General features: G+C 49.0%; 1 protein-coding gene across 1 annotated transcript in view; it reads right to left on the bottom strand.

Annotated features, from left to right (window-relative positions):
- rgl2 (ral guanine nucleotide dissociation stimulator-like 2) overlaps positions 1-11,532 on the bottom strand; it is a 14,650-nt gene extending 3,118 nt beyond the window's left edge. Inside the window, 9 exon segments of the mRNA XM_062565551.1 lie at positions 4-141; positions 326-435; positions 840-1,036; positions 1,542-1,598; positions 2,092-2,255; positions 2,363-2,446; positions 2,638-2,685; positions 9,586-9,752; positions 11,228-11,532. Of these exon segments, the coding sequence (XP_062421535.1) occupies positions 4-141; positions 326-435; positions 840-1,036; positions 1,542-1,598; positions 2,092-2,255; positions 2,363-2,446; positions 2,638-2,685; positions 9,586-9,744 (957 nt within the window). The 5' untranslated portion in view covers positions 9,745-9,752; positions 11,228-11,532.
- Between the last annotated feature and the right edge of the window lie 361 nt (positions 11,533-11,893).

The following is an 11,893-nucleotide window of genomic DNA, read 5'->3' as shown; positions in this document are numbered from 1 at the left end:
GGCCAGGACCGCGTTGGCCAGCTTGTTGAACTGACGTATGGTGGCCCGGACGGACCAACACACGCCCTCCCTCCCTTTCTTGTCCCTCTGAGACCACAGCGAGCCGAGGCAGTGGTACGGCACCAGCCGGACAAACAGCTCCTGGTAAGGGGGGGTGGGGGGGGGGGACAGGGTGCAGGTCTTAATGAACGTAAAGTTCGTAAAGAGGAACCAATCAATGATAATAAGTGAATAATACAGGTGGATACAGCCAGCGTAACCACGTGAGGTGGTCGAAGTCCGCCGTGACATTAGGGGGGGGGGGGGGGGGACTGGCCGGACTCACGGTCTCTATTTTGGTGAGCTGCTCTGCGATGGTCGCCGCGGGGAACCCCAGGACGCTGGTGGGCTCAAACCTGGAGGCGTCCGGAGGAGGGCCGGCGAGACCGGAGGGATCTGGCAAAAAAAGAGTGGAAACACTGAAACCAGGGATGCGGGATGTTAGAAACACGGACGGGTCTTTTCCCATCCGGCCAGAGGCTGGAATCGCGGGCGGAGAATCGTGGCATCAGCTTATTTATCTCAGGGAAACTGAATAAATGTCTCATTATAACGAGAAGGCGATTTTGTTGCCCAGTATTTTATTAAAATGTTCTTTTAAGGATATTAACCAACCTCCTTTATGCTCCTGGTCTCAGGAGGACACTAAGGACACTGGTCTGCAAAGTATTAACATAGTAACTCAAAGCCCGTGATATGTTGTTTTGGGGGGGGGGGGGGGGGGGTGGGGGGGGGTATTACAAGTCTATTTCGAGGCCTCGGGCTGGTGCCGCTTTGAAATCCCACTGGAGCTTACGGACCTTTGCGGGCCTCCCGGAGCGGGCCTTTCTCGCTGAGCGCCTCGGCGATCGCGAGGACGCGCGCGCTGAGCTCGGCTGCCGACGAGGAGTCCCGGGGCAGCAGGGGGGCGAGGCGCAGCAGGCGGGAGGGCTCCTCCAAGCTCTCAAAGTCCTCGGGGTACTCGGAGAGCCACGTGCTGAACACCGTGCACACCGCTCTGCGGGGAAGGAGACGTTCAGGGAAGACATGATGGCTGATCATTCGCCCCCCGACCCCCCCCCCCCCCCCGGGGGGCTTTTGGGGGATTTGACTCTTTGACCTTTGTGCGTCACGTCAGCAGAAACGCGATCATCGAATGAAACGCTGCCGGATCTATTCCAGGCTTAGCTGTGAGCAAAATAAGGGAGGAGCATCTGTTCCTGGTATTAAACAGTGGGGGGAGGGGGGTGGGGGGGGGGGGTGCAGCTTGCCAGAAGCAGATTGACAAGCTGTTGCAGATCGGAATTAATACTAGTATTGATAAGAATGCCAGGAAATGCCCAATACCAAACTTTCTTTAAAACATCTATTTATGGCAGACAAAACTTCACAATAACATTCAAGCTCAGACATAATCCCCTCCCCCACACACACACACACACACACACACACACACACACACACACAAAGCGTTTCAGTGTGAAGGTCTCACACAGACGTTGGGTAGTGGGGTAAAACCTCACCGGTTGAAAGATTGTCTCATCCGGCTCCTCTCGTCGCCCCCGGGCGGATTCTCCAATCTGTTAACAGGAGAGAGAGAGAGAGAGAGAGAGAGAGAGAGAGAGAGAGAACAGACATCATCATTCAGCTTTAAATGCGGTGTCATAAATAATGCTCTTTGTGACAAATGTATCCGTGGCATTGTTCTCCTGGCCTGAGCTCAGCGAGTCGCGACTTGCAACACGACTCTTCTTTGTGTTTCTTCTCTGGGAAAGAAAAAAAACCCGCTGTTTTCATTCAAATGCTTCTTTTATTTGATGAAGACCAAGACAAAAGGTAAAAGCCTTCGCGAGCCAGTTTCTCGCTCAATTATTTTGCAGCTATTTTAAACAATCCAGCGTGGAAGTGTCTCCAAAATAAGTTATGCAATCAATCTGTTTAAATTAGACTCAGCTTTTTTTTTTCTCGGTGTGAAGTAATGAATTCATGAATTTTTCAAATCCCTCCCTTGAAAAACAAAACAAAAATAAAAGGAGGATTTTCCTGCCTCCAGAGATAAAAAAGCGGTCCCACCTGTCAGTGAGGATGTCCAGCACCCGGCCCGTGGAGGTGAACGACCGATAGGTGGAGAGGAAGATGGTGATGAAGGAGGAGTCCCCCGTGGAAAAGGAGTGGAGGAGGTGGAGCACCAGCTTCTCCTCCGTCCCTGCTTTCACACACTGGGAGCGAGACGCCGACTGCAGTGGGACGGGAAGGAAACGAGAGGAAGTTGACTGTTGCTGCAGACGGGGGGGGGGGGAGGCCTCCTGGCACCTCGTGGCGTCCCCCTCAGGTCGGGACTTACCGCCGGACTGGTGGGGGCCCCGTGCTGCTGCTTGACCACCACCGTGTAGATCACTCCGTCATCCTGCTCCTCCACCACAGTGGACTGAATAAGGCAGAGAAAACCACGTCAACGGCCTTCAGGTAATAAACGGCTCAGAAATAACCATTGTTCATTGGTTTGTTTTGTTTTTAAAAATATCCATTGTCCTTTTTGCAAAAGGCATCCGGCGTTCAGCGGTCGGCGGTGAGATGGAGGCATCGCGTGCTCCATCGTTTACCCCCCTCGGTCCTTACCAGTTCCAGGGGACAGTACCAGGTGGTCTTCATTGGCGAGGGCTCCGCCTGCAGGGAGGAGAACCGCACAAAAACCGTGTCTTAAACTTGACTGCGTCGTGAGAGGAGGCCGTAACGCCCGAAAACCGAGGGGACCCGACAGTCATTATGGGGGTTTTTGGGGGGGGTTTCGGTTAATCCCCGACCCGACGCCCCGGTCCCGCCTCCGCAGGTTTTAACCAGACAAGATTGGTGGTGCAGAAGGAAGAGAAATACGTTGTTTTACAGACCTTCATTCAGGTCATTCAGGTCATTTTTAGTCAATAAACTAATCAACCAGTCATATTTTATTGGAGTAGCCCTTTCCGGACATCCACCACCCTGTAGTTTATTAAACATTTCATAATGTCAGCACTCCATTTATTTTATAGCGTAAACATCCATTTACAGTGAGGAAACGCAAGACATTTTCAAGAAAGTTTTTTATCAAAAAAGGGGGCAGTGCCAGACTGATCGATGGATGGATGCACGCGAGGAGTTTCGCCGCTCGCTCTTATCAACGACCACATGTCGCCACACACGGCGGCGGCGGCTGGAGAGGAGGGTCCTGCAGCTCGAAGGCATATCGCAGCGAGCAGACGACGGCCACGGCACTTTGATGGCAAGAAGTGAGCGAAAAAAACGGCAGCCGCAGAGACATTTGAATAGTGTCAAAAAAAACATCCACTGATAACAGCTGGAACGCTGTTGAAGACACACGTTGAGTGTTTGTTTAAAGGCCACTATTAATATAGTCATGTAACGAAGTACAGCTACTTCTTTACATTTCAGAAGCAACTGTGGGACTTTTGACCTATTAGTTACTTGACATTTTGTTGAAGAGTAAACCATAGAGCTTTATGGCTATTAACCTCTTACAGCCTCATAATAGAGGCCTGTTTCATATTTCAGATGTGTATCAGTTGTAAGCAGTTCAACTTTTCGCTGTAAACTTTAAACATTAAGCGTGTTTTTTTGCTGATTCCGTCTCCCTGTAATCACCTCATGACGCCTCATATGTATCTTCTGACCATTCATGAACCACTGAAACAAGCTACATAGCTGTGTATGCATCAATTTAAACAATCTCAACAAGCTGAAATATTACTTATCGATGCATATTTTCAAGCTTCAGATCCTCCGTATTTTCGTGTGAGATGAGCATGTTTCAGTCTTCTTTTTTTGATGATTCAGATCCAACTGGTTTCTTAATTTCAGTGACTCTTTCGCTCAATTGTACAAGTTGGTGATGCAGCGACACGACGTCGCATCGCACTCGCCCAGGACACAGACGCTTTCGCAACTGTTACCTCTTTCCATCATCAAAAACGCATGAGCAAGCATGAAATCCCGTGTCGGGCAGAATCTGCGGGTGATTCAGGACTTTTTTTTCTTTTTTTTTTACGCCTGCGTGAGTAATCCGTTCTTACACATTGGAAACAAGGTCAACGCACCGAAAACCCCCCCCCCAACATCTTAGTTTCTTTCTACGAAAAAACAGTCAAATGACTTGCATTGTGTTTTCATTGAGATTTTGCATGTGCCGCCTTGTGAGCTTCTTCCAACGCAAATCCAAACGTCACACATGATGAATGGAGGAACATTCACGTGGGCAGCGAAAAGGCCTCGGGGCTTCCATCGCGTCTCAATCGGGCCCTGTGATGTGATTAGCTGCGATGACCCCGCGTTAGCCTCCGTTAGCCTCCGTTAGACTCTCTTCAACCTTGGCCCGACGCGATCGAAGGTCAAAGCTGCGAGCGGGCGCCTCTCGCGTTAAAAAAAAAAACGCACCAGGGACCATCCGCGAGTGGGACCTGCTGTTCCCGCCCGACGTCTCCGCTTGCGTCTCAAAATATCTGCACGTGATTCTGTCACACGAAACAAACCCGAGCGCACAAACGCACAAGAAGAAGAAGAACAAGGAGAAGAAGAAGAAGAAGAAGAAGAAAAGAAAAATGGTCACCCGAGTTACCTTTCGCACTGCAAGTCCAAACAGGTAGCGATCCTTAAGCTTCCTGGAAATCTTCAGGATAAAGGTGCTAAAAGCGTCCTCATTTTCTCTATTGTGTCTCATCTGTTTCTCTCTCTCTGTCTCTCTGTCTCTCTCCTTCTATACTTCACAAAGTTCTGTGTGTTTATCTCTTTGCTGTTTGCCTCTCAGCGCGTTGTGGCTCTCTATCACAAAGACATACCTGAAGCAGGAGCTAAGGCCCGCCCCCGAGAGCATGCATCACCTGGGCACACCCATTTCACACACACACACGCACACACACACACACACACACACACACACACATTTCCAGTGAGTCGCTTTTTACACAACTGTCAACCGTACACACAGATGCGGCTCTCACAAATGCAGACCCTCTTTAATAGACACAAAGACGGGCACACACACACACACAAGCGCGCGCACAAGCACAAAAGACCTGAAGCTATTTCCAGAACAATACCCCCTCTCTTTCAATCTCTCTCTCTCTCTCTCTCTCTTTGTCGTTCTTCATGACCTTCCCCTACAGATAAACCAGTTGGACTGACTATACGACACCAAACATAAACAATAACTAACTGAGTACGGACAGACCGGTGGACCGCCTTCACGCTGTTATTTTTACTCAACCGGTGCCGTTGAGCGGTAGGAGGCATGTATTCCTGTAACGAGAGGTAATAAATGTTGAAACGGCCTCTGAACCAGGAAGCCACGCGGTGTGAAGCCGAAGGGGCCAACGGCATCGCAGAGTGAAGCCATGTTGGCTCTGTGGAGGGCAGTTGGCTTGCTGACACAATGTCGTATTCAGGGGACACAAGCAACATTAGCTTTAGCATTAGCATTTACTTTTTGGAGCTGTGCTTTGGTTTACATTACGTCCAGTGTTCGCTGTCCTCTTCGGCCTGCGGTTTTTGGGGTTGAAAGGTTGACGAAAACGCGAGACGTCTAAAGCGTCAACATCGCCAAAGCTAAAGTACTGAGCTAACAAAATGCTAACATGCTCAGTGCAAACCGAATGGAAGCTAGGTGATAATTCTCCTCCAGGTTTCTCGCTGCCAGTGACATCTCTCACATAACGTGTTGTTATTCGACCCGTTGCTCATGCAGAAATGTTGACTGGTGCAGCTTTAAGTACACGAAGAGCACAACAGACACTTTTCATAGGAGCCAAGTTGACATGTAACAGCAGGGCAGACACGGGTGTCATTCATCTAATTAACAATGGTCCCATTCTAATAAGTGTGTCACCGTTTGTCCCACCGTGCACACTACCAGGGGCCTGACACACACGAATGGAACAGGGTCATAATGAATGTAATTTATCATACCTGTGTTTGTCCTGCAATGACAATGTCAAAATGGCGGCTAAAGGCAGGGTACTCAACTTGAGTACGTTCTGCAGTCTTATTTAGCCCGTTAAAAACACGTTGAAGCTGCGAAAAGGGTTTTTTACATTTTTTTTACTGGCGAACAAATCATTAAATTCACTCCGGGTCGTGTTAACCACAGACCTTATTTCAGGCCTCTAACTAAAACATCTTTGACTTTGAGAAGAGGGAACCGAAAGTACAAAAATGTAAATGTGTTAGTGGCACAGTGAACACATAGTTCATGGCTTAGACCCTCTGCAAGCAAACTTTATCAAGAAACCACATTCAGTGGCAAAGAAAATAACGTTTTAAGAGATAAAAAGAAGTCAAACAAGAGTGACTGGTAACACCACTTCACAAAAACACATCTTTAGTGCAACTAATGATAAGACAAGAGCACCAGAAAACAAGACAATGAAGCGTCAATTTAGTGTTTTGATGTCGTTGTTTTCTTGCTAAAACTGAGCTAACAAGCTACAATGTAAACTACATGTTATTGTCTGTCACTCAAAGTTCGCAAAAAGGTCAAAGGTCTCATTTAGCATATTCTGCTGTTAGTTTAGAGACGGCTCTTTTCTTTCTGGAATGACACATGACTGTGAAATGAGTGTTGTGTGCACCCAGTGGTGACTGAGGAGCAGGGCGGGGAGGAGATGCCAATCCCTTGGCATTGCTCACTGGTCTGGCCTTCAGCACTTCATCACAAGTAGCCCTTTGCTGGGTTTCCTTATTCCAGACGGAGCCGGTACATCCAGATACTCCGGATGAAAGCATATTCATTCCCCCTGAGCTTTCCCTTTCGTGAAACCAGGATCTGGGTCAGATTGTAATAGATGAGTATGTCATTGCAGCGGATAAGCATCATAATTACAGCCCACTGCGGTGGGTGGCACGAGTTGGGAGACGGTGCATAAAAAAAGGACTCTGCAGCTGTAATCAAAAAAAAGTTTTAATGTTTTTTTTCTTCCTATTTCCACATGTTCTTTTGTCGTTGCTACACTATATGTGACGCTTTGTTTATGTTCTATTCAAGGATCTTCTTTCAGGACCTTCAACTCTCCTTTTTCTTCAAGTCCGCCCCTCCACCCACACCCAGCTGCGAGCAGGAAGTACATAATAAGTGTAGACAAACACAGGAAGCAGGACATGCTGTCGTGCTGCGAAGCTATTTTTCTTCCTCTCTCCGTCCATCACAGGCCGAAGGCTGCGTCAAACTCTCCCTGTGCCTTGACCTGTCTCTTCTGGTTCACTTGACTGAGTGGTTTCCACCAAAATGTCCCGCTAACAAGGCGTGAACTTGCTAATGTAAGTCCAAGGTGGGCCAAACAGAACACCCCCACACAAATCGTATCCCAAAAACATTGGTGTCATTCGCGATGAAGCCACAAAAGCTCCAGAAACCGCCTCCATTAAACGCCCATCCCACGCCGCGGTGAGGGCCCAGGACCCGGCATGCAGCTCACTGCGACCAAACGACTTTGTAGCGGGAGACCGCCGAAAATAAAAGTTAAAGTAAATAGTTTGTCACATGTGAGTCATTTGTCCCTCGGTGGTTGAGTGGGCCACGTTATTGTCGACCACGCCTCTTTCCCTAAACCTAACTCAGTGTTCCTTTAACTCTAACACATCTTGTTGTGAATGCAGACGTTCCTTTTGAAAGATTGCTACGCGTATAAGTGACCGAAGGTCACGTAGAGCGTCGTGACCTGACGCAAAGAGCCTCTCACAAAGTGATTGCTCACTATGGGGCCCAGGTTTTTTTTCTTCTGTAACTCACCAAAATCGACAATTTCAACCCTCTCTCCTCACGTCGTGGTTCAAAACTTTAAAAAAAGGGTAAGGCCCTTTTCTGAAATAAAACTTGATATTGCATATTGCTGCAGTTCAAATATAAGGTGCTTTGAGATCGGAAAAAACAACAAAACGGGATCAAAAATGGAAATCAAGTATCTCCATTAATCGTACATGTCTTTTCACCCTGATCAATTCAACCCAACTGAAAACATCCACTGTTCACTCGAGAGTTCCACTCGGTGCATTCTGCCACCCGAGTTTCCCTCATTAAAGAATCAGCAGGTGGCCTGAAATCAGACTCCAGCCGACGGCCCGTCCTTGGAGACGGCCCGTGGTACTGGATACCGTTGATAGGCGGAGCAGGTGTAGGCCGCATCGACCGGCAACGCCGCAGCATTAATCATTTACCGGGGTGGGGGGGGGGGCGCGTGAGCGCGTAGGAAGTCTGCTTCTCCTCAGGGAGAGTCGGCGCGGCTTCATTTTTTTTTTAGCTGCTGTTTCTTGTCAAGTGAAACCAAAAAAGCAGACAATCGTGAATCAGGAAGCATGACTTGTTGCTATTTATTGCCATTGTTGGATATGGAATGAGTTTGCATGCTTCTCCTCCTCAAAACAACGCTCCCTCTGTGTGTGGAGTTAAATCACATGAAGAGGCTCCTGATAAGGCTCAACTAACCTCATTATCCAGACTCTAAACATTAACAGAGGTCAAAGATCGTGGGAAAGCTGCGTGTACCACGAACCTCTTGACTCCTCTCGGGCTTTAGCTCAGCCTAAATCCATATTACTGATGCTCCCCTGGACTCAATGCGATTCACTGACGAACTGCACACCAGTGGAGAGGTTTGTCTTCACGCGCCGCGTTGGGAGTGTCGGGCCTGTGAAACGCCTTCCTTGTGACGCCGCTCATGACACAGTGGGGCTTTGGGCTAAATGCTAACGCGAGCGCGCTAACGCGAGCGCGCTAACGCAAGCGCGCTAACGACGGCCCGACGGCAAGCGCACCGGTGCTAAGCCGGTGTTGAGTGTTTATATCGTGTTTATCGGTGTCTGGGCTCAGCATGTTAGCACTGCAACGTCAAAGGCCAAAGGAATTCATTCCGTTTACGGAAAACAACACCGAACCAAAAACGTCTCTTTTCCGCCGGTGTCACACTGACTGTTTTTCTCAGTAACCAGCTGAACTATGGAAGTAAATCTGTGTCACGTGATTGAATTTCTAGCACTGACTATTTATGCATTGAAATTATGTATCTGAATGTTTTTCAACGTTAAAATACTGCAAAAAATGCAACCGCAAGAAATTCTATGTTAAAGATATTCAACGGCAAAAAATTCAACTGCAAAAAATTCAACCGCAAAAAATTCAACCACAGCATCCGGGACCTCAAGGAAAAGCAATCGATTCTAAATTCAAGATCGGGAGCGTGCGTCGAGCAAAAGGAGCGAGAACCCAAGACAACTTTGGCTTGTCGGCAGCATGGTGACCGGATTGTAGCCATGCCCAATAATAACGGGGCTTTAACTCTTCTTTATGCCATCACATGACACAGATTGACTTCCATACTGAACCCACCTGCTGTTTATTTATGAAACTGGCCGCGCGGTCTCACAGGGGACCGGCCTAATTGACCTCCGGCCAGGACCAATAAAGGGCCTCCCCACCCCCGGACGACTCGGTCACATGACTTCATTGTTCTAGTGTGGAACACCGCGAGGGCTTCACAATCTCTGTACGCGAGTAACGAGGCGGCGGGAAAAAAAAAAACCACTCACCTGTGAAGCTTCCCATTCGTCGACGCCGCTCCCCCTCCGTGATTGTGATCGGTTGCCCTCGCTGTCGGGCTGCAGGGGCCGGTAGCCAATGAGAGGCACGTCGGTCGACTCCACCCCCGGCAGGTCGCAGCCACCTGTTCGCATGTTACGGGGGAGCATGGTGCCAGCTGCCAGGGACAAGAGGACAAAAGGCAGAGAAGTGGTTGGTGGTTGGGCGGAGGAGCTCAGAGGAACATCTTGAGACGGGTCCATTACTTAAGTAAGTAAGTAAGTAAGGTGCCTTTTAGAGTACATGTGGGATCTGCTGCGACCTGTGCACTGTGAGCCATCAGGTCAAATCTACAGGTGGAGACGTTCCTGCAAATATTACATCACGGCTCATTTGAATCTTTTATTATTTAACTATTCATGAGTTCTATTTAAGACGTTTTACGTCACCCATTGTGTAGAACTCAACAATCAGGTGCCCGGATGAACATTTAAAAACCGGTTTTTGCTTGGTTGTAATCGTTCCTTTTGCTCTCTCAATGTCATCCACGGCGTTTCCTAAACACGTTATATTCCAATTAGAACAAAAATACACGCCAATGAATGTGTTGGTCGAATGAATACTTTGAAAACCCATTTGACTAGGCTAATTTGTTACAAAACCATCACAGCAACATCACGCTTCTGTAAGCTAGCTACAGCGGCTTAGGGCTCCATTTCGTGGTCAATTTGTGTAACACTTTTGCTCCGCTGCAGGTCAGGATTTGCATTGAAAACCCCTCCTTCCATTTCCCCTTGGATTCCTGTGAAGAAAGACGCACGGCTAACACTGTGGCAGGAAGAGAGGTGCAGGAGGGGGGTGGGGGGGGGGGGGGGTGTAGAGATGGAGAGGTTGATACAAGCGCTGTGGAAATGAGATCTATGGATTATCCCACTCTGTCGTGGAGGTAGTGCACAGGCAGGGTTTTTTCACTTTTTTTTTTTTTCCTGGTACATTAAAGGCCACAAAATTGATCCCTTCGAGAGCCTGCTGCTCACAGTCCCACCCTGGTGAACATTGTTCTTCGAGGGCCATGAAATAAAAATGTGCTGGCAGACTCTCCAACTTTCCTTTGTGCTTCTATAGCCTTGCACCCTTTGCAGCTATGCAGCATGGGGGCAAAACTTGCACACCCTCACTCATCGTTCCCGTTCCCTTGCTGAAAGAATCCTGTTTCTGGCGCATGGAGGCCTGCAGGAAGAACCTACGGCCATTCAGTCTGCTCTGAATGCATGCTATTCACAGGACAAGTGACTGTGTACACACACACACACACACACACACACACACTGTGCAGCCGTAACTAGGTTACGGTCAAGTCACACCCCATAATGCTAATTTTTTCTGCTCAATAAATACTGCCATGGGGTGGTGCTAAAGTTAAGCCAACCATAGCTTCTGGAACAATGTAAAGATGATGAGGATAACACAGGTTTCACAAGTCACGGGGTGGCAGAAGTTGGTCCCGGATGACACTCCCTGTAAACACACTCAGGAGGGGCAAACGGGGACGTTTGCTTCCCTTCAGGCCCGGGTGCCTGTTTAAATAAATACAACAACAAGAAGCGAATAGAGGAAGAAAAGCGAGGGAGGCTGTGTGGCAATTCAACTTACTTCTAGCCGAGTGTCATCCGCAAGACGTGGCTCACCCAACCGCGCTCCGGTGGCTTCCGGCAGCATCGGGTGACCGCTGGCTGCTGGCCGCTGGCTGCTGGATCGGTGGCCGGTTCAGCGGGAGAGAGTCGCGCCCATCTGTGCCAGCGACACCGTCAACTACGACAAGAGAGAGAGCCTCCGTCCACCCTCCCGCTGTCTCTCTCTCTCTCTCTCTCTCTCTCTCTCTCCTCCTATCTGATGTCCCTGCCGCTGCTCGTGTGCGCAGCCTTCAGCAGCTGATAGCGCCCTCTGACCACCAAGCCGCAAACTCCCTCCTCCTCCTCTTCCTCCTCCCGCCCCCCCCCCCCTCTCTCTCTCGCTCCCTCTCCCTCTCTCTCTCTCTGACGTCACACGGTTCCTGTATCTTGTGCACTCGGCGCCGCAACTCTGCGCCGGCCGGTACACGGTGTCACAAACCCCCCCCCCCCCCTCCCTCTCTCCCTCCCTCCCCCCGGGTGGACGTGACTTCGGGGACGGAAGAGGGAGACATTCGCAGCACAGACTATCACTTCATGCTTTATAAATCATATATGTATATGACGTGTAAAGCTGTATATTATTTACCGAAAATGATATTAAGAATTGTTGAAATTATATAATTTTTATATTATTTACATTGAATTA

Source organism: Pungitius pungitius, chromosome 11 (assembly GCF_949316345.1).
Source record: "Pungitius pungitius chromosome 11, fPunPun2.1, whole genome shotgun sequence".
Lineage (NCBI taxonomy): Eukaryota > Metazoa > Chordata > Actinopteri > Perciformes > Gasterosteidae > Pungitius > Pungitius pungitius.
This window is presented reverse-complemented; position numbering and strand designations above follow the sequence as displayed.